The 23668-nt window shown below is 47.6% G+C and overlaps 1 protein-coding gene across 1 annotated transcript; it reads left to right on the forward strand.

Annotated features, from left to right (window-relative positions):
* Positions 1–1772: 1772 nt before the first annotated feature.
* Positions 1773–21680, forward strand: ITIH6 (inter-alpha-trypsin inhibitor heavy chain family member 6). Its single transcript, XM_074358979.1, is given in 17 exon segments — positions 1773–1791; positions 2976–3145; positions 7920–8036; positions 13482–13650; positions 13682–13684; positions 14387–14530; positions 14533–14861; positions 14863–15041; positions 15043–15200; positions 15203–15634; positions 15637–16419; positions 18203–18295; positions 19353–19388; positions 19573–19686; positions 20639–21016; positions 21483–21528; positions 21530–21680. Coding segments are annotated over 17 exon segments (3321 nt in total).
* The last annotated feature ends 1988 nt before the right edge of the window (positions 21681–23668 follow it).

The raw sequence follows: 23668 nt of genomic DNA on the forward strand, positions 1-23668 counted from the left end.
CAGTCAGGCAGGGGCGAGGGTGCTCATCGCAGTGGGGCTGGAGGGGCAGTCGGATCTGGGAAGGCCTGAGTGTCAGGACCAGGCTCTCAGAGTTGCGGATGCTGTCGGCACATGGGAGCCATTCAAGGATGGGTCAAGACTGAGTGGCTGATGGTGTGAAAGAGCAGGAGTGACCAGAACCTGCTTTTACCCTCTCATTGTGTCTCCCCAAACTTAGGACCCGGACAGTGGCCACCCCACCCACCCACGGCCCACCTGGACCGCTCAGCCAATGCCTGTGGGTGCACAGGGCCCTCCCTACCTGCTTGCCCCGAGCTGAGAGGCCAGAGTCACCTCTGAGGTTGAGTTCACTCTCACTGTGCCAGCATATGTAGACGGAGCGGGGTGTGACGTGGATGTTCATGAGATAGTAGACTGTGCGGCTCTGGATGTGGTCCTGCAGTTGGTTACCAATGTAGCGTGTGCCCATGTCGAAGATCTTGATGTAGGCAGGGGCCGGGCTGGCCCAAGCAGGAGCAAGGGCAGTTCAGGGTCTGATGGAGGGGGGCTCTTTTTGCTGCTCCCCATTTGCTCCCCTAGACTCGCTCTCCACCCATGTCCATCCCACTGTGTGCTCAGGAGACTGACTTAGTTCACTGCATCTCTGGGCTCCCTTGTTCTACCAGCAAAAGGTACTGGCACAAGATGGAGGGTGGTCAGAGGGAGAGTTTGCAATTATTTATTCCCACATCTTCCTACCCACTGGATTGTGCTTTGGCTTTGCCTAAATTCTCCTAACCACAGCCATAAGCTCCTGTGGGCAGCCCCTCTTCCATGTGGTTATAAGTCTTGTCACTTTTTTACAAGTGCTCCCTCCTCTTGGCCCTTCAGTTCTTGGGGAGGGAATGGCTTTCAGCTGATGCAGTCCTTGGGTATCTGAACATCCCTTGCGGGTTCCCCTAACCCTGCCCACACCTCTGAAAATTGTCTTCACTAATATATCTTCAGTTTACCCACTGAGTGTGCCATCTGTTTTTTGACAGCATTCTGAGTGACGAAGAGAGAGAATGTGAGTGAAAAGGGGAAGGAGTGAACGTGTGAGTAAAGGAAAGAGTGAGTGAATGTAATGTGAGTAAATGCGTGAAAGAATCAGTAACTAAGTGTGAATGAGTGAGTGAATGAATGAGCTGATCAGGAACCTTTTCCTATTTGTTCCCCTACGGGATGCAGAAGCCACGTGGCTTTCCTCAGGAGTCACCGCTGAGAGTGGACGGGCAGTGGGAGGACACTGGGAGGTGCAGCCTGCCCTAGAGGATGTTGTCTCAGGCCCTGCAGGCCAGGCAGCTGTCCTGGCTGCCAGCCTTGCTTCAAACGCCATCTCCAGGTGTTTGAAGGCCACACTGACTACATCAGAATCGCTATATGAGCTGTCAGAATACAGATTCCTGGACACCACCCTCCCGGAGTCTGCTTCAGGGGGGTGGGGAGGGGGCCCAGGAATCTGTTTTGAACCAACTTGCAGGGGAACTTCATGTCCAGCCAGATTGGAAAACCACTGATGTGGCCTACATGCCTCTTCTGAGAGATGAGCAGACGTCACCCATATCACGCGGCCAGTCTCACCAAACTGGCTTCGGAAGACCTACTGAATCTGACCCTGCTGACCCAGAGAGACAGAGTGGAGCAGCCAGAAGAGAGACACAGATACAGACCTGGGTTCAAATCCTAAGCTGGGGCAGCAGGAAAATCACTCACTGGCTCGGCTTCACTTTTCCCATCTGCGCAATGGGGCCATGCAACCTATGGCCCATTGTGAGACTTTGAGAAAATGCCTCCCTGCGAATGACTGGTACAGAGAAACGAGGACAAGATGATCATTGTAATCATTAGCATGACTGAGCACTTACTAGGAACCAAGTATGGTTCCGAATACTTTACATAAATGATCTCACTTAATGCCCACAAATTTTGTCCATGAATTAGGTGCTGTTCTCATTCCCGTGCTACAGGTGAGGAAACTGAGGCTTAGAGAGTGTGAGCAACTTGTCCAGGGGCCCACAGACAGCATCTGAGTCCTTGGAGCCTGCACTCCTAAACCCTAAGCTATAAATGGCAGCTCCCTCCCCCTTCTCCTTAAAGGTTACAGCAGAGGGTAGAGCCAATCCTGTAGGGACAGAACAGAACAAAGACCTCTGAAAGGAAGGAAGCCAAGGGAATGTATGTAAGCAGGCGCCTCACAGAGTTTAGGGGCTCAGTTTGCCCCTAAGCTTCCTGACAGCTGTAGCAGGAAGTGGGGGTGGGAGCAGAATTCCCTAGTTTCCATTTTCTGGAAGAAAAAAGGAGGCACAGAGACATGTCAAATGGACATTTGTCTTGGACTGAAATTCCAGAGGAGTTGATCTTGTGGTCAGCTCAGCAAACATCCGGGACCAGAAATTCATCTGTGATTTCATGAGGCGCTAAAAGGCTTATTCACACACGTGATTCTGAGAGTCAGAAGGCAGAGGGGGAAGAAAACAGATGAAATTCTATCCCAGAGAAGAATCTTGCTAGACCGCAGTGTCCCACAGCAGTAAGGGGCACGGGAGGAGACCTAGGCCCTGCCTGGGTGTCTGTCTCTCTCCACCACACACACCACGCCGTGTCTCTGGGAGGAGACCCAGGCCCCTCAGACTCCTCCAGAGACTGGGCTCCGGGATGGGTGGCCAGTGAGCCAGGGCGAAGTTATGAGCGAGGGCCAGACAGCTGAGGGGAGGGCTGGGTCAGTCAGGCTGGGCTTTCTGGAAGAGGCAGAGCAGAGCATGAGGAGCTGGTGGTAGGATTTGGAGACGAATGTGGCATTTGGGCAGGTGGAAGAGCGTGGCAGGCAAAAGGAGCAGCAGGTGGTGCCGGGTTACTTCTCACCCTTCCCAGATATTGTCCCTTTGCATGTCCCTCTACCTGGCTTTCTGCCTGGTGAGCCCTCCATACCACCCCCCCATTCCCCACCCATGCAGGTGAGGCTGACTTGCCCCCACCCACGCAGATGGAGAGGGGAGAGACCTGTGTCCGAATTACTTTCTGCCCGACACTGCAAGACCAGTGTGCCTTCTCCAGCTCAGGCATCACGGCCAACTTCGTGGTCCAGTACGATGTAGTCATGGAGGACATCACTGGAGACGTGCAGGTGAGAGGGCCGGGGAAGGGAAAGAAAGAGCCCAGGCTCTGGAGTCAGACACGCCTGGGAAACACCAGGCCTCCACATGTTGCTGACTTGGTTCTCCCTGGGGATCAGTGAGGACTCGTGAACACGACAGGATGGTGAGTAGCGACACATGACTTCACAACTTGGGAGGCACAGGCGCTCCCTCAAAGGGTTGGAGAGTGGGGACTGCCTAAACTGAATCAAGCTCCTAAGAATCCATTCCTGACTGAAGCAAGTCATAGCCCACTGTTCCCCAGTCCTTTTGGAAAGGGAACCAATGGCCGGGGTTTAGTCTCGCACACTTTCTGCAGCTCTGATAATCTCATGTTCTCTTGGACGAAGTCCCTGAGGTCTCTAAATTTCAAAAACGAGTTTTGCCTCCCTTGAGCCACTGGCCTACACAGAGAGCCCTTAAATTCTGAGCTCACACACTCTCAAAGAACATGCAGGGGTCCCACGCTCTACCAAAGGGTTCGAGCTCTGATCCAAGACCCTTGGCTTGATGACGGCAATTGCACGGCAGCCTGAGATGTGTGGTCCCAACCTGCATCTCTCACCACACCTCTCACTGCCTCCAGCACACAGACCACCCTCCAGCTGCCCCACACTGTACCACACCACTCACCATTGTCCCCAAACACCCTCCTGCTGCCCCACAGGGCACCACAACACACACCATTGTGCCAACACACCCAAAGGGCCAGTCATCTGTGTCTGAGCATTTGCCCAGTCTCTCTGCTGCCCTGGGATTGTCTTCTATCCCCTTTCTCCACTGGTCAGTGTCCTTTTCACCCTTAAAGACCTTGCCCCAGTGTCACCTCTATGATGACCCCACCCCACTCACACTTCCTCTCTCTGCTCTGGGCAAATACAGTGCTTTGGTTACACCTCTCCTCGTGTAGTTACTTATTCATTCATTCGTATGTGGACTCATCTCCACCACGCAGAAAGCTACCCTCGCCCAGTCCTGTCCCCAGTGACTCTGCGAACTCAGAAATGAGCTGGAAACAGTCCCTTCTCTCCTACTGGAATGTCCCATCCTGAGGCAGCCTGATCCATAGAGATGTAGCAGCCATAGCATACTCTAGGTGCTGTGATGAAATCTGTAAGGGGTTATACGTGAATACCACTGGGGAGGGTTCCACTAAAGCCCTTCTGAAGCAGTTGCCTTTAAGTTAGGATGGGAAAAACGGGTAGACTTTACCTCCACCTGGGTGGATAGGGTGAAGGGAATGGCATGCAGAGAGAGGGGAATGGCCTGTGCAGAGGCACAGAGGTATGACAGAGGCCTGTTGTGGAGGGGGAATAAAAGGAATTCACCCTCTAGGAGCTGAGGGTATCATGCCAGTAGGTGGCAGCAGGGGCCTTAACCTGCTGTTCTGCTCTGTGTGTGTGTGTGTGTGTGTGTGTGTGTGTGTGTGTGTGTGTACTGAGGTATCTGGCTGCTTGTTCATTCTTTCCCTCTCCCACCATCGCCTGGAGTAGAAGTACAGATAGAATGGATGGAATTTAAGCATTAAATAGTACAACTGATACTCCCACCCACTGTGTGCTCTGACTCCTGCATCCCCCACACCAAGAACCCCTCAATTCACCTCCCATTCCTACTGGAGTATGCCCATCTTCCAAGGCCTAGCACATCCACTGCCCGGGCACCTAATCCTGTCTGTCAGGCCCACTGCTGGCTGATGTCTGGAGCCCTGAAGTGAGTCACACACACACACCCTATTCACTGTCTCCAGGCAAAACAGAGAGAGACAATCAATCGTGACCCAAGATGAAGTACTTTCTCAATGACAACACTAGGTATGATGGAAGCCATCGTGAGGGTCAAGGAGGTCAGGGATGGCTCCCTGGAGGAAGTAAAGACTGACCTGGGCCTTAAAGAATTCAAAGAAGTATACCAAGTTGGGAAGGGGGCTACCAGAAGACAAAGGCATTCTAGTAAAGCAAGTGCTGCATGGTACAAAGAACGGAGGCTCGAACTATCCAGAGGTGTGTAGGGGAACACAAGTGGGTGGGAGTTCCTGGAGCATTGACTTAAGGCCCAAGAAATGGTAAGAGGTGAGACTGAAGGCCATGAGCCCTGCAGGTGCTTGAAGAGGAACATAGAATTTATCTTGAACATGACCAGGAAGCCATGAGAGGAAACGACGTCATGAGGTTTGTGTTTAGAAAGAGCAGACTGAGCAGCTGCTGCAAAGATGCATGGATGGGAGGGGCCCCAATAAAGCAGGGAAACCAGAGAGAAAGAGGCCCTGAATCTGGGCTTTGTTAGTCTGCAACGGAGTAAGGAGGGGGGTGGACCTGAGACATATCCAGCAGATAAAACCAGCAGGAATTTGTGGCTGGTTGGATGTGGGGAGTGAGGGACACAGGAGGATTCAGGGGTGACACGGGTTTGTATCTGGAGTGGCCATGTGGGTGATGGTGCCTCTAAATGACAAAGACACACAAGGGCGGGATGGGAGATGGCCATGAATTTATTGTTTGTGCAGGATACGTTGGAGGCATCTTAGTCATCCAAGGGAACAGGTCCAATGGTGAGTGCGTTTGAAGTTGCGGAGGAGCAAGGGTGAAGAGCATTGGACTAATGAAAGAGCTGCCGACCCACCAGTGGAGATTCAGTGGTTGAACCCAAAAGAGAGCTGGGGACGCGACCCAGGGAGCATGTTCAGAGCCAGAGGGGCAGATCCAGGATGGCGGCTGATGAGGCAGAGCTTCCCGGTCCAGGAGCTATTGCGCTCCTCAGCCCCCGGGGTATCCGGCCCCAACAACAGCCTGTTCAGGGCTCTAAATCCCCACCACTTCCCTCCATTGTGCTGCGCAGAGGTAGTCGTTTTCTTTGCATGTCGTGACTGCAAATTTTTAGGCAACGCTGCTTATGAGACAGGGGGAGAAATGGAGCCCAAGAAAGACACGGAATCAGACGAACCAGAGAGCTGGGAGGAGAATAGGAGAGTTCACCATCTCAGTATCCCAGGGGAAAAGAGTCCTCTGAGGACCAAAAGCGATTGCCCACTGTGAAATACATCAGTGAGGTGCAGTGTGATGAGAACTGAAATGGTGTTTGGAAACCAACTGGTCATTGCAGCCTTTGCTGAGAGAAGGATCAGCGTTGGGGGTGGGATCCACTCTGCAGTGGGCAGAGGAGTGAAGTGGAGGTGAGGAGAACATTGTAGCTGCCCAGGTAATGACCGCTACCGGGAGGAAAGGAGCTGGTTTGAAGTTTGGGTGGGGTTGGGATCAATGGGACTTGTCTTAGTGGATGGAGGAGACACACAGGGTTTTCTATTGTAAAGAAGACCCAGTCTGGTGTGTGGGCTGGGTTGAGAGGAGTCTGGCTGGTGGCAGAGGCATGGGAGGCTGGGAGTGCAAGGGGTTAGGGCAGGATTGTTTTGTCTTGCGGTAGAGGGAAGAGGCTTATGGGTATGTGGAGTCTGCGCAGGGGTGGGGTGGGCAGTCCAAGGGACATGACCTGCTGCCCTTAATTTTCGTCATGAGGAGGGAGGGGAGGCATTTCCTGAGACTGGAGTGGCATGACAGCTGAGGGGAGTGTGAGAGGTTGGTGACCTGGGTCATGCCTCTGGTTTACAGGATGTGAGGTGTGGGGCCGCTGGTGACGTGGGACCGTGGAAAAATAGGAATGTGATTTTTCCCAGAAGCGCTCACCTACCCAGGTATGGGAAGTACACAGAAGGGCAGCTGGGCTCTGCCTTTTTGGGGGCAGTTGCAGGATGGTTGACCCAGGCCTCGGGGAACTGCTGTAGAGCGCCGGGAGAAAGTGGAGACCGAGCCCACGCAGGCACCTGTGAATTGATTCGATGGCTGAGGTGGAGAGGAAGAGCAAGGTGCCTCTGCCCTGGATAACCATCTCCTTCTCCTCTCCACAGCCTGCCCCGCCACTTGCCCTCCAAGAGAGGAGGAGATGGTGTGTCCAGCCTTGTGATCAGAGAATGCCTGAGTGGCAGAGAGGAGAAGAAGCTGGTGAGCCAGGGCAGAGCCTCCTTCAGGCTGTGGGCAGCACAGACCCTCAGCAAGCCTATACTTACTTGCCTAGCTGAGCTGACACTGGTCCCGGGGGCCCTCCCAGCTCCCCTCTCCCCTTCCCTCAGCTGTCCCAGGCTCCAGGCTCTGCAGAGGCAGAGATGCAGTGGGGGGAGGGGGCCAGCAGCCAATCACATCCCCGACTGCCCAAGGCATCTGCACCTGGTCTAACCAATCCCCTCTGAATAAACAGCTCACTCAGCCTCTGCTCCCTCCTCCCCTCCCTGCTCTGCCCAGCAACAGCAGCAAGGAGGTTTAAGGAGGAGAGGGAGGCCCTGCAAACTCCCAGGCCCTGGCAGCCATGAGGCTGGGCCTCAGGCTCACTCTATACAGGGAGGTTAAAACAATACTTACGGTTCCTGGAGCCCAGGCAAAATGTCCCTCGGGGCCCTCAAGACTGTGCAAGCCCAGCTCTCCCAGACAGGAACTCACATATTGCAGAGATCCTGGTCCTTGGCGCCTCGGGCCACAAGCCAGTCTCATTCAGTCCACAGCTCAGGGGCAGGCTGTGGGCTGGCAGCCTGACCAGCAGAGAGACAGTTCTGGTGGAGGAGATGGACAATGGACAAACGGTTGCACAAATGCCTAGTCAATAGCCACAGTGACAGGCCTAGGAAGGAAAAGAGCAGGGTGTTATGCAGGAGAGTAAGAGAGAACCTGATTTAGACTGACTTCACAGTTCTTGTTCGTTTCCCTTCTTTTTGTCCAGATTTACGACGGCTATTTTATTCATTACTTGGCCCCCAGAGGCCTCCCAGCTGTTGAGAAAAACGTGGTGTTTGTTATTGACGTGAGCGGCTCCATGTTCGGTACCAAGCTGAAGCAGGTAACAGGGACCCTGGGGATCTCTCCTAGCTCTTGTTTGAGAAAGGTCAGAAAGCGCAGAGTGCTGGAGCAGTGGTTCCCTGGGACAGACACCCTGCCATCCCATCACCCTTGCACCTCATAGGTCTAGGCCTACCTTAGCGTCCTGGCGCCTTATGTATCAGGAGTCATGTAGACCTGGAGCCACAGAATCCTAGGAACGCTGAAGCATAGGACTGTGGGGTTGGAACCATCGAGCGCCTCAACCACAAACCCCTAGGTCTCATAAGGGCCCAGAGTCATAGAACCTTTGAGCTAGAGTAGTCTGCCATCAGAAAACCTGCATCAAAAACAGTAAAACTTGAGCCACTCTGGTCTCTGAAGCATCAAGGGGCCACAGGTTTGTTTTGGTTTGGTTTCTGACTACAAAGGCAGAAAAATACAGTGCACTGGTATTATGGTGCTTACAAACCATAGAGTCCTGGTTCCATCTAGGCTTCAATCAATACCCCTTCTACCAGAGCACCCTTGAATCAGAATACTGGAGTTGTAGACCAGAGAGATTTTGACTTTAGAACCTGAATCCATACAGTTCCGGCTGCAGTATTTTAAAGCCATAGTACGCTGGGCCTCTAGATTTAAGGCTCAGGTGTCCTGGGATAGCATAGCCCTTGTTCTTTGATGCCCTCAACCACAGAGCCTCTGGGATGTAACACTAACTGACATGTGTTTTATCAGCGTGTAACCAAACTGGAAGAAGGGAAGTATTAAAAACTCTCCCTCTAGCCTTTAGTATATGACAAAGGATATACCCAACTCCAAACCTTTTTGTTTTCCTGTCTCATCTAATGCAGGAAAAAAGCTGAAGAGCACTCATGAAGGTCATATTCCAGAGGCACAGGTGCTCTAAAAGCCTAGAGAACTATGGAATGCTTCTTCTCCCCCCCTAATGCATGGCCACCATATCAACTGAGTTCCTCTGTAAAAACAGGAGGTTACAGTTAAAAGAACTGGAAGCCTATATTCTGTTTACGAGTCTCTAGGGAAACTCAAGACAACATTAGAGACAAAAACAGGGATCCTAGAAGCAATTTTAGCCACTGACACCTGCAACTGCAGCAACTATCAAACACAACCTAACTCCGATCCAGATAAGCATAGAATCTCACAATGAAGGCCTATTTACCTCTGTTCCTTTTACCTCATACCTCATATCTGGCTTTCAACAACAAAAAAATGAGTGCCAAAAGGAAAAACACAGTCTAAAAGTATAAATCAAGCATTAGAACCAGACTGATATGGCAGAGTTTTGGAATTATCAGACCAAGAATTTAAAATAGCTATGACTAATATGCTAAGAGTTCTAATGGGAAAAGTGGACCACCTGCAAGAACAGATGAGAAATGTAAGCAGAGTTTGATACCGTAGCAGAGTCAAAAGGAAATGCAAGAAATATAAAACAATGTAACTGGAATAAAGAATGTCATTGCATGGCTCATTAGAAGACTGAATATGGCCAAAGAAAGAACCAATGAGCTAGAAGATACAACAATAGAAACTTCTCAAACTGAAAAATAAAGAGAAAAAAGAATGGAAAAAAACCCAGAATATCCATGAACTGTGTACAATTACAAAAGTGTCACATTTGTGTAGTGGGAATACCATAAGGAGAAGAAAGAGAGAAAATAATAGAAGAAATATCTGAAAGAATAACAGACACAAATTTTCCAAGATAAATCACATCCGTCAAATCACGTGTCCAAGAAGCTCAAAGAATACTAAGCAGGATAAATGCCAAAAGATATACATGCAGGCATATCTTATCCAAACTGCAGATAATCAAGGACAAAGAGAAAATCCTGAAAAAAAAAAAAGCCCACAGAAAATAACATCTTAGAGAGGAATAAGAATAAGAATTACATTGGGCTTCCCTTGAGGAAGGAAAAAGGAAAAAGAAAGTGAAGTGAAATATTTAAAGCATTGAAGGAAAAAGCCACCTGCTTAGAATTCTGTATATAGCAAAATTGTCCTTCCAAAGTGAAAAATAAAGGCCTTATCAACCAAACAAAAATTGAAAGAATTGTCACCTGTAGGCCTGCCTCACACAGCTAAATGTTGAAAGAATGTCTTTGTAGGGAAGGGAAATGTGGTAGCTCAGATACTTGAATCTACATAAAGAAAGGAAGATTGTTAGAGAAAGAATAAATAAAGGGAAAATAAAATATTTTACTTTTTAATCAGTTGATCTAACAGATAACAATTTCTTCAAAACAATGGTAGCAAAAATGTATTCAGTGAATATAGCTTATTGATAAATGAAATTAATGACAGCAATGTGATAAAAGACAAGAGACAGGAATGGACTACTCTCTCAGAAGGTACTTGCACTATACGTGAAGCTGTATATTGTTATTTGAAAGTGGACTTGGAAAGAAAAAAAGAAAGTGGACTTGGATTAGTTGTAAGAGCATATTGCAAACTCTAAGGCAACCACTAAGAAATTTTTTCTAACATAACAGATATTCTAAGAGACAAGAGAAAGTGGGATCATATAAAACACTTGACTGAAACCAGAGAAGGCAGAAAAAGAGTAGGAAACAAACAAACAAACAAAAGAACAAGGGAAATGAATTGAAAACAGTTAAAAAGATAGCAAATATTACTCTAACTATATCAGCAATCCCTTTAACCATGAATTGACTAAATATAACAACTAAAAGACAGAAATTGTCACTGTTAAATAAAACTAAACAAAACAAAAACAACAAACAAAAAAACAAGACCCAACTATGTGTTTTCTATAAGAAATTCATTTTGAATATAAAGACACAGATGAAAAGTAATGGGATGGGGAAAAAAACATATACCATGATAACACAAATTGAAAACTGGAGCAGCTATATTGATTTCAGACAAAGTACACTTCAGAGCAAGTAAATTGTCAAGGATAAATAAATGCATTATATGATGGCAAGGCGGTCAAGTCTCTAAGAAGACACAACAATCTTTAATGCGTATGCACTTAACAATAGAGTGTCAGAATACATGAGACAAAACTTGATAGAACTGCAAGGAGAAATAGACAAATCTACTATAAGTTAGAGACTTCAACTTGCCTATATCAGAAATGGACATATCCAAATCTGTAAGGACACTCTTGAACTGAACAGAATCATCACTCGATTGGATCTGATTGACATCTACACAATGCTTCACTCAACAACAGCACAATACACATTCGCCTCAAGCTCAAACGGAACATTTGCCAAGACAGACTATACTGTGGGTCATAAAATACACCTTAGCAACTTTAAGAGAACATAAATCATACAAAGTATGCTCTCAGATTAAATGGAATAAGAGTAGAAATTAGTAACAGAAAGATGGCTGGAAAATCTCTAAGTAATAGGAGAGTAAATAACATACCTCAGAAAACATAATCTGTCCCTGGATAACAGGAGGTTCTCAGGAAAAGCTATCCTCTATCTCTCAGCCTTCTCAATGAAAACAAGAATATTGTGCTCAGTTCCTGATCTCAGAATATGTGACCTATCTCCTGAATTCATTTTATGGCAGGAAAGATTTTGACCACTTAGAAGCATTCAAGATATCTTCTGTCAGTTTAAGATGTAGAAAGAGGCAGGCCACTAGTATCCTTCCTGTGGTTTCTTGAATCCATATTGATATAAAGGATTGAAGGTATATATTGTGCTTAAAATCACTGGATTTAACACTTCCAAAATATGGATTTGAGTCCCTGGTACATCAATGACTAGCTATGTGACCTTGAGCAAGTCACTCTGCCTCTCTGAGCCTCAACATCATCACCTGTAAAATGGGGATAACATTAGTACCTTCTTCACTGTGTTGCTGTGAGGATGAAATAAGCTGATGCATCTAAAGTATTTAGCACAGTGCCTGGAACATAGCAAGTGTCCCATAAATGGTACCTAATACTAGAACCTACATACTCTATTCCCTGAACCTCCTATGTGCCTAGCCCTATATTAAGTATTGTCATGGAGAAGAGAGCCCAGAGGAAGTAGCATTCTAAGCCCTGTTCTCAGAGGGCTCAATATCTGTATGGAGAATTAAAATATCTCAGCAAGACAGTCAGCAAATAGAGTGAGACAGGAAATGCTTAGGTGCAAAGGGTGTAGATCAGAGTAGTCAACCAAGGAAGGGCTGCCCGGACAAAGAGTAAAGAAACAATGAAGATGTGAATAAGCGAAGCGGACATAGGATGGTCTGCATCTAAAAGGCACAACAAGAGCAAAGCTATAGAGACGAAATGGAATATAGATTATCTGGGGGCTGGTGAGAAGACCAGTCAGGAAGAAACGGAGGGTGAGGTAGAAGAATAGATTAGATAGAACAGAACTAAAGCATTCAAAGTCATAGAAAGGTAGCTGTAAATACCTGAAATCATAAAGCTCTTAAAGTTTAGGTTCCTGGAATCATTGAATCCTGGGTTTTGGGTGCTGGGGGACACACAGAGGTGGGCCAGTGTCGTGGTAAATAAAAGAATTTACAAAAGGTAAGGAGAAGTTTAAGAACAAAGGAAAAGTTTGATAGGTATGCTGCTACAGGCAACAGTGGGCCACACAGGCAAGAGGTGCTTGCGTGTCCCCCGAGTGTGAATGTTCAGGGTCTTTTAGTGAGGAAGGGGCTGTAAACACGAAGGGCTAGGGGAACAGATTTCTGATTAGCTGTAAGTGAGGTAAGGGGCTTTGGTATATGGGAGGATAGTGGATTTACAACTCCAGTAAGACGGAGATGTGGGCTGACACAATGAACGTAGTGGAATTTATGATTCCAATAAGGAGAAGACATGGGCTGAGACAAGTCAGCCTGAGCTACGGTGAGGCTAGTCATTTCCCAGGGCTGCTAATTCTGCTAAGGCAGACACCCAACAAAGAGCAGGAAGACACCTAAGGGCTAGAAGTTTGAGGGAGTCACAGGGCCTCAATAGGCACCAGTTGGCACTGCAATGGCACAGGAACCATAGAACACATGAATCCTAGTGCTCTGATAACACAGAGCTTGAACATTCTAGATCACCTCTGTCCAATAGAACCTTTTTGATGATGGAAATGTTCTAAAGTTCTGAGATGTCCAATACAGTAGCTACTGGCCACATGTGGTTATTGAACACTTGTAATGTGGCAACTGCAAGTGAATAAACCAAAATTTAAATGTTTTCTTTAATTTAACCAACTTACATTTACATTTAAATAGCTACATGTGACTAGCAGTTACCATTGGACAGTGCAGGTCTAAGCTTTGGGCCATATTGCTTAAAGAGCATTTTTGACCTGAGAATCCTAGACTTACAGAGTACTGGAGTCAGAGAATGTTAAAACCATACATCACTTAGACCTTAGTACCTTGTATAGAAAGAGTCTTTCAGTCTTGAACAAGACCTCAAGTCTTGGTCCATCTCCTTCACTTCATCTATATCCCACAGACTAAAAAGGCCATGAATGTGATCCTTTGTAACCTGCGGGCCAGTGACTACTTCAACATCATCTCCTTTTCTAACACTGTTAGTGTCTGGAAAGCTGGAGCCTCCATCCAGGCCACCACTCAGAATGTCCACAGTGCCAAGGACTACGTGGGCCACATGGAAGCTGATGGTGTGTTAGACCTACCCACCCAGATGGGCAGGCTGTGGTGACATGGGAAATTCTTGAAACACTCCCTTCATTCCATCATCCACCTCACCTCTCACAATGCCTGAAATATCACTGTTACTCTTTACACAGATAGGTCCCTTCATCTTTCTGTGTTCGTTTGCCTAGTGGAAAGAGCACAGCTCATTCTCCATGTATTTTAGGGCACATTCCTCTTTGGGCCTGAGTTTCCTCCCCTTTAAAGTGCATACTCAAAAGAATTTGCTAAAACTTTTGTTTTATTTATTTTTATCAATAATCTAGCTATTTATTTCCAAGCATTTGAGCAAAGTGCTGCCCTGATTTGGGCTTTTGATCAATCCTCTCTCAGTTAATTACTGAAATGTCCCTCACCCACCACCTCCTGATGACTCAGCACTTTCTGCCCCTGTGCATGGAGGTGGGGATGCTATCCTTGGGGAGCTGCCAATCAGACTAGAGAATCAGACATTCCCCCTAGGAAACAAGCAAAGCAGTCTGAGACAGGGAGTGATAAAAGCAAAGGACATGTGGGCCCCACTGTCAGATCTCAGGGAGCTTGTGTAGGGGTGGGGAGTTGGAAAAGATAAGCAGCGGAAACAGTCTAAGCAAAGATAAGGAGATATGACTGAGCCTGGGAAGTTGGTGAGGTGCCCAGTGTGTCTGGAATGGGGGTAGAAGTTACTAGAAAAGATGGTCTCACAGTCTGCTCTCCAATTAGGGACCGACATCAATGCATCTCTCCTGGCAGCTGTTTCAGTGCTGAACCATAGTAACCAGGAGTCTGGGAAGGGTCCCAGTGTGGGGAGGATCCCTCTCATCATCTTCCTGACAGATGGGGAGCCCACAGCCGGGGTGACGACCCCAGTGTGATCTTCTCCAACATCCGGCAGGCACTGGGCAACAGGGTGTCCCTTTCCAGCTTGGCCTTTGGGGATGACGCTGACTTTCCCCTGTTGTGTTGCCTGTCCCTGGAGAACTGGGGAGCAGCCTGGCACATATATGAGGACACCAACGCAGCCCTACAGATGGAGGGCCTCTATAAGGAGCTCTCCATGCCTTTTCTGGCAGACGTGCATCTGGATTACCTGGGCAGTTTGGTTGGGGCCTCCTCTTGGGCCCTTTTCCCCAACTACTTTGGTGGCTCAGAGCTGGTAGGCCAAGTGCAGCCAGGCAAGCAGGAACTGGGCATCCACCTTGGCAGCCTATGGCCCTAAGGATCAGCTTCTTGTGGCCCACCACAGTGAGGTGGCCACCAACAGCAGCCAGAAAGTCTTTGGTTGCCCAGGGGAGCCAGCCTCCAATGTAGTCCACTTCATACGCCACCTCTGGGCTTATGTCACCATTGGAGAGCTGCTACAAGCATGTTTCCAAACCCACCACTCACCAATTACTGGCTGCCAAAGTCCTCAGCCTGTCCCTGGAATATAACTTAGTCACATCTCTGACTTCACTGGCCATGAGGCAGCCCAAAGAAGTCAGTGAGGAGGCAAGGAGACAGACTTCCACCACAGATGGACCAGGCACCATCATGCCTCATCCACTAGCAGGCAAAGCCTAGGGGCAGGCACAGCCCAGCCAGCCTTGGTGTCCAAGGTTTCTTCCAAACCAAGGCTTGTGAAACCAAAGTTCTTCTTATCCTCAACTACTCCTGCCTCTACAAAGATGCCTAGTTCCAAGGAATTGGAGCCATTGGGTCAGTGCCTTTGTACCCTATCCACCCTTGCACACCCAAAGCCCAAATTTCCAGCACAACAGAATTCTGGCACCTTGGCTCAACCAATGCTCAGGATGAAACCTGATGCCCTTGTGCCCTCAAATTCTGGTGCCATATTGCTTCTGAAGTCCAATATGCCATTACACCAGAATCCTGATACCCTGTTACCCATGAATTCCAAGACACAAGTCTCACCTCTGAATCCGGGCATCCCAGCCCAGCCCAAAGCTGGCACTATGAAACATATTACTCCCAACCTGGTGCTCCATCACAACCTAAACTAGATGCCTTATCACACCTCCAGCCTGGGCTACTCACATCACAGTCACCCAAAAGCCTGTCACAGCCCTGGCCTAGAATGTCCACACATCAGATCCTCAAAAACCCACCACAAATCAGAACAAGGGTTCCTGCTCCCAAGACCCCAAACAACCTGCTGTACCCTAAACCTGGGATCGTCTTACCCAAGACCCCTAAAATCCCATCACCTCTTAAACCTAGTGCCCCACTTCACCAAACTTCCCTAGGCTTATCACTTTCCAAACCTAGGACCCTAATCCCCAATAAACCCCAAACCCTATTACCCACTAGACCTGCAAAACTCCGGCGCCCACCTCCTCAGAGCCTAAGCACACTCCCAAGCACAATCTTAAGCCCCAGCAGTACCATGACCATTTCTGTCCTTGGAGAACCCCTCCCTACTCCCTTTCACCCCACCCTGCCCTCTCTGCTGCCCCCTGGGAGGCTCTGGCATCAGCATGACCTGCTGATAGAGCCCCAAAGCACCAGGCAAATTCTGGGACCGTCTGCATCAGGAGTCCGGACAATGGGCCTACCCAACAGCTCCAGGCTTATTCCAGAAGGCAGCCCCCCAAACCTGCCAGCCTTGCTGCCTTCTAGCACCCTCCCTGAGGCAGTCAGCCTGCTCCTTCTCCCTGAGGCACTAGAGCTGCTGTCTGAGTCAAGGGTGGAGTCCAAGTTCGCAGAGTCTTTGAATCCACTGGCTTTCTGTACCTTCTTCATGCCTGACAAAGATGGTGAGTGCCACACGCAAGAAGTCAAGCCACAAAAGGGCTGTATGAATAGCAAACACCAGGAACTGGAAGTGTACAAAGCTCTGCAGATTCTTGTGATTAAAGCTGCTTGTTTGCTTGCTTGCTTTGAGACTTTGAACCAGCTACTTAACTTCTCTGGGCCTCCTATACAGGCACAGAATTAGAGGCCCTGGGAGAGGAGGGGTGTTAAGACTGGGGAATACACATAAATGAACTGGCCAGGCTGTGGCTTTGACATTTGCTTTGTTGGACAAAAGAATTTCTCATGCTTCTCAAGCAGAGAAGGGGTGTGGGGTTATAAATGGTAGCATCACTGGGCAACACTGGTCTGATAGGTTCTTGTGTGCTCAATGAGAAGGATATAAAAACTGGGGAAGATGCTGGCAATTAATTTCCCAAAGACTGTGAAGTAATAACAGTTTACACTTTTTAGCTCTTCCTACATGCAGATACTGCTCTACATATTGTACCTGTGGTACTCATTTAATCCTCACAAAAAATGTTAATATCTGCATTTTACACATAGGGAAACTGAAGCCCAGAGAAGTGAAGTAACTTATTCCATGTCACACAGCTAGTAAGAGATTTGAATTTAATCTGGTCCAGTGTTGAATGTGATTCACCACTTCACTATTCTGCCTTCCTGAGAGGAGAGATGTTTCCTGGGTGACCTTACAGGGCAGGATTAAAACCACTTGGTGGTGTTAGTAAGTCACAGAGATATAAATTTGGGAATGACATCCTTGACATAGCCTTCTCCTTCACCACCCTCCCTCCCAATATCCTATCCATCTTCAATTCCTGACGTTATCTAATGTATTTGTCAAATATACCCACTTCTCACCACCCCAACTGTCACAATTGTAGGGCAGACTACCATTGTGTCTCACCTAGAAAACTGCTCCAACTTCCTCACTGGTCTCCTTGCTTCTTCTCTTGAGAGATTCTCTTGGTCATTTTCCACCAGCAGCCAAAGGGGTCATTTAAAAACAAAGACCATTTCACGTTTCTTCCCTACTTAACACCCCTCAAGGGTTTCCCATCACACCTAGAATGAAGTCCAAAGTCTTCTTTATGGGCTACAAGGCCCTACATGATCTGCCTTCTCTCCCATATCCCTCTGAACTCAAGCCCCACTGGCTTTTTCTCTGTTCCTCCAATGGGCCCTACTCCCATTCCTGCCTCCACTCAGGGACCTCTTCCAAGCTATTCCCTCTGCTTGAAAATAACTCTGACTTGCCTTGCCCTGTCCTCTTCCTACCACCCTATTACCCCTTGAACTCCAGCTCATGCCTTAGACTTCAGCTCAAATGTCCTCAACCCTTCCACTGCCCTAGACTATGTAAAGTATCTGCAAGTCCCTCAGTCAACCTATAATTTTTTTCTTATAGCATTTATCACCATTGGTAATTATAGTTTCATTCATGTCTGCCTCCCCAACTAAAATAAGAGTGTCACCAGGTCAGAGATTATGACCACCTTTTCCACCATCATATCTGTGATGCTTAAAGAGTGCCTGAATGAATAAATAAATGAACAAATGAATGTGTGCATAAATGCTATAAGGAAGAATTTTGAGCATAACTGAGCTTGAAAGACTAAGATGCTATAGAACGCATAAGGCCTGTCTTGACAATGTGCAGGTCAGATTTGGAAGCTAATGAGGACTCTTCTGGTCAGAGGGAAGGTGTGCCTTTTGATGGACTGAAAGTATCTTTGTCCTGAGAGTGTGAAAGATTTCTTTTATTACTTTTGTGCTTGGCAGGAAATCCACACTGGGATGGCAATTCTGAGGAGATCCTGGGAGGAGCTGGAGGCAGCATGGAATCTCAGGGAAGTTCTGCAGGACTAGCAAAAGGTGAACAAAGAGCTCCCCTGACAAAGATCCCTGAGCTTTCATTTCTGTTCAATTAGAATTCTCATAAGAATTGTGTGATCCCAAAGGAGGAGCAATGTATTAGTTTCCACTGCTGCATAATAAATTACCACAAACTTAGTAGCTTTAAAACAACACCTATTAATTATCTCACATTCTATGGGCCAGAAGTTTAGGCACAATTTAGTTAGGCTCTCTGCTCAGGGCTTCACAAGACTAAAATGAAGGTGTCTATAAGACTGAGTTCTCATCCTCTTCCATGTTCATTTGAGTGGTTGGCAAAATTCAGTTCTCTGTGTTTGTAAAACTGAGATTCCTGTTTCCTTGCTGATTGTTGACTCTCAGCTTCTAGAGGCCACTTGGACCATGTTCAGGTCCTAAACGTTTCCTGCATTTCTTGCCATGTGGCTTCTTCCATCATCAAAGACAGCCATGGAGAATCTCCCTCATGACAAATCCTTCTCATACATCAAATCTTATCTGTCTCTGACCTCCAGACCCAGATTTAAAGGGCTCATGTGATTAGGTCAGGCACATCTGGCTAATCTTTCAATTTTGTCAGCTGCACCACAGAACATAACTTATTTGTAGGAGTGATATCTCATCATATCAGTCCTGGGGATTTTACAGGGTGAGTACACTGGGGACTCTTAGGGGCCATCTTAGAATTCTACCTACTACAAGCAAAGGGCAAGAGAAAATAAATAGCAATTGAGTTGGCCTGGAAGGATAACTAGAAATCAGTTCTTGGTAATTAAGGGAAAGCAGAACATTCCAGGTGGCAGGATAAAATAGAAGCAAATGATCACTAGCAAAACAAGCCAGGGCACTCAAAAGAATAGTCAGTTCAGCTGGGCTGGAGCATACAGAGAAGACTGGAGAGCTAGGCAGGGACTAAATTTCAGAAAAGACTTAAATGCTGAGCTCAGGAATTTGGGCTTTATCTGGAAGGAGGTGACTTAGAGGCCAGAGGGTCCCAGAGTTCCTAGGGATGTGATAGATAAGTCTCTTACCAACACAGTCTCCCTTTAATTTGTAGGCTTGTTGCCAAGCATCTTCACCTTCTCATCCTCGGGTAAGCCAGCCACTCTCACTGTCCTGTTTGAGTATAGGCCAGTTTGTGCAGTGGGACTGGGGCTGGGCTGCCTCTCTGGGGAAATAGACATGGCCCTCCACCTTTCCCTCCTCTTTCCTTCCCTCTCCTCCTCTCCCACTCCTTCTAGGGCCATAAGTTCAGAGTTGTGTCTCCCGCCTTGCAGTGGATGGGGACCCCCACTTTATGATCCATATCCCACGCTCAGAAGAGAGGATTTGCTACACACTGGGCGGGCGCCCAGGGGACCTGCTACAGCTCATAGATGACCCAAAGGCAGGTGAGAGCCCCAAGGACTCCACCCCTTATAACTTTACAGTCAGATATACATATAGCAACACACTCAGATGTTTGTGGACTAATACAAACACATGGCAGTGCACCTCACTAACACACAAGTACATACCCAGACACATAAAACACACACAAATATACTCTAACACCAGGACAGATACACACATACAGACACACACACACACACCAGGGCATATAGTAAACTCACACAAATACACACCCAGGAAGATATTTTGACATTTTTCACACAGTAACACATAAATGACACACAATACATGCCTAGATATACACAATGATACATACATCAACACACTCAGACATATGTGCACTGATACCCCCAGATTCATCCCAATATACAGGAATTTAGCACACACAAGCACACATATTCTGCTACTGTAGACATATGAAACACACCGATGAACCCAAATACCATGACACACACTCAGATGCATGCACACTGACACCTCCAGATACACAATATGTACCAACACACAACCAGACACACACAGCATAAACTATTCACCAACACGTATAATACTAACATATCCAGAGATGCATATAAACATACAACCAAACAATTACACACGCTACCATAGCGCCTTCCCTAAATATCAGATGCACTGATACGCCCAGAGATACTCATATGAACAGAACCAAACACACATATTTACACACCCAGAGGCAAACACATACATGCAAATAGCCCCACGAGGGTAAGCATGCACACACATGCATATGTGCCCACACCACACAGGAAGGAGCAGTTGGATATGCTGTGGTAGAAGCACTTTCCTCAGGAGCTAGCTCTTTAACCACAGATCTGCACTACTTCATCTGGACTTCAATCCCTGAGACTTCACCCCTGCCTGTGCTATGGGTGACCATGTGAATGACCATGTGAAAGCCTGTGCTCCCAGCATGCATTCTTTTCCCTCCAGGGCTGCATGTGCGTGGACAGCTGCTTGGGGCACCATCAAGGCCAGGCCACAAAGACCAGATCCGCATCTACTTCCAGATCATCACACTTACTGCAGACAAACCCCAGGCCTACACTGTCACCATTACCCGCAGTTCCATATCTGTGCGAGGCGAGGGTACCTTGTTCCTGTCCTGGGACCAGCCTGTCCTACTGAGGAGGCCCCAGCTGGAGCTCCATGTGGCTGCTGCAGCCTGCCTCACCCTCTGCCTTGGGCCCCACCTCAAGTTCCTAGTTCTCTGGCACTGCTACAGGAACCCCAGCACTCTGCAACTACCCAACCTGGGGTTCTGTGTGGTCAGTGGCTCTGGTCTCAGCCCCTCAGCCCATAGCCTGCTGGGTAAGTGCTACTGAGGCTGAGAGGGGTCAGGGAGCACCAGTCCCAAGAGAGACCCTGTAAGGGTAAAAGGCCAGTGAGCCCCCAGCACCCTGACCTCCAAACCACAAAGAGGAATCAGAGCCAAGCTCTGCCCTTGGGGAGCACCTGGTCTAGAGAGAAAACAGATCAGACATGATGTTTTTTTATTTCCTCTGAGTCGTCCCACTCCTCCAACCTGCCTTGTCAACTCCTTGAAGGACTGTACCCCTTCTGCTGCCATCTCATCCACCCTGGCTCTCTACTTTCATACTACACTCCTGTCCCATCTGGCTCAACATTTCCCACAATGCCCAGCCTCTTCCGTCCCCCTTTGCTGCCCATCTTCCCTCTCACTTTTCCTTCTAGGTTTCCTGCTTTAGGATCCTTTCAGAGCTCTCAGTGGGACTCAAACCACTACCCTGACTGGTGCTGCATCTCTTTCCCTTAGGGCAGTTCCAGCATGCAGACATCCAGCTGGTGGCAGGGCCTATGGGGGCACCAAGGCCCAGATATGCCTGTGGTCCTAGGCAAGAGGCTGCTGAAGGAATCACTGAGGCTGCTGCCCCGCTAGGCTTCCTGCTGGCTGGTAAAATGCTCTCATGTACAGCGGCTGCTGGGCCACCTCTACCTTGCCTATGTCATGTGATGGCCCCTGAATCCCAGACCCAGGAGACCTGAGTTTGAGAGACCCAGAAGCCAGGGCATAGAGTGATCCAGGAACAAAGACCTAGGGACATGGAAACACACAGGGACACGGACACACACACTCACATATGCCCTAAGTAACACATACACAAAGACACACAAACTCACAGAGATGTGCAGATCGATGCACTTAGAGGCTTAGGGATTCCTGCCTCTTCACAGTCCTTAGAGTCTTCAGTCTCTACTCTCTTCAATATAATCTCCACAGCAGCCTTAAAAGTGACTTCCTTAAAACAAACAAACAAAAAAAAAAATGAGTCACCAGTCCTGCTCACAACCTTCTCTGGTTCCCATGGCATATTTAAGCCTCTTGCAGTTCCCCTAACAAACCATGCTGTCTCCTACCACTGGGCCTTCTTATGTGCTTTTTCCTTCTGCATGGGACTCCCTTCCTTGGCTTCATGTAGGTAAATTTTACACATCCTTCAAGTCTTAGTTGTCATTTTATCTATGAGTCATTCCCTGACCCCTTCTATACATTGAGTTTGGTCCCCTCCTATTTTCTCCTAGCCCATCCCACTCTATTCAAGCTCACTTATCATACTATGTAGTAATCATCTATTTACTTGTCTGGATCCTTGACTTAGACTGTGAGCTTTTTGAGAGCAAGGACATTTTCTGAATCATCTATGCATCCCCAGTGCCAAGCACATAGCAGGTGCTTAGTAAATACTTGCTGACTGAATGAATGAGTTTTTAAAAAAGATCCCACAATGCAGCAGCAGACAGACATATATAGATACTCACAACCAAAGACACAGCATCAAACACAGAAAGTCAAGCAATGAGGACACAGACATGGATGGAGAAAGAAAGAGAGACATACAGAAACACAAGGATATCAAAATAAAGAGAACGGACAAAAAGATACATAGACATACAAAGCAAAGGGGAACAGGAAGCCAGAGTGACAACATCAGGGACATAAACTCAGAGAAGCCAATGCTCTCTTGCTGGGCTTCTGTATCCCCATTTTGAGGTGCTGTCCCTGTCACAAAGAGGCAGGGAGACAAAAATGAGTTCACCCAGGGACAGGCACACAATGACTAATGTGAAGGTACTGAGATATAACAACATACAAACTAAAAGATAGAGATGCACAGAGATCCAGACACAGGAGCAGAGGGGTCAAGACACACAGTGACACACAGAGACACAGAAGTAACCAGGGAGACATCAGTTAAGACCACAGTCCAAGACACCAAGGACAGAGAGATAGAAACAGAGACATGATGACATGCAGACATGAGATGAAGAATGGGAATAAAATATAGAGACACAAGACCAGAGACCTACAAGAACAGAGAAGCAGAGACCTTACACAGACCCAGACTTGGTGACAAAGACCCAAGGACACAGGCACATGCAGAAGAACACACTAAGAGTGGGACAGGAGCACAGACTTATGTATCCAGTGACAAAAACATGGCAATGCAGACACCTTAACAGTGACAAACACCACCAAAGAGATAGGTCTCAGATCAGGTAACAGAGCCGTAAGGACAGGCAAGATGAACACCCAGGAATAATGCAGATATTGTGACACAGTAAGAGGGACACAGGAATTTAGAGACAGAGATCCTAGAACAAGTAGTCATGGAGATGTGAACCCACAAATATAGTCATATGGATACAGGCTAGACATAGGGACAGAAACTCTTCTGGAAGGATCAAGGTAGAACCAAAGAAACCTAGACACAGAAAGAGACACACAGAACACAAGCAAATGGGCTGAGACACAAAATCAAGATACACCTGGGGATGCCCACAAATAGAGACACACAGGCAACCAAGGCCACAAATGAGGGGATGGGGACAGTGAATCAGACCCAAGGACACAGAAATACTCAAAAATTAAAAGACATGGTTCCAGACTTCCAGACACGAGACATGAACAGAGAGACAGGGACACAACGGTGCTGAGTCATA

This window comes from Camelus bactrianus, chromosome X (assembly GCF_048773025.1).
Source record: "Camelus bactrianus isolate YW-2024 breed Bactrian camel chromosome X, ASM4877302v1, whole genome shotgun sequence".
In the NCBI taxonomy this organism is placed as follows: Eukaryota; Metazoa; Chordata; class Mammalia; order Artiodactyla; family Camelidae; genus Camelus; species Camelus bactrianus.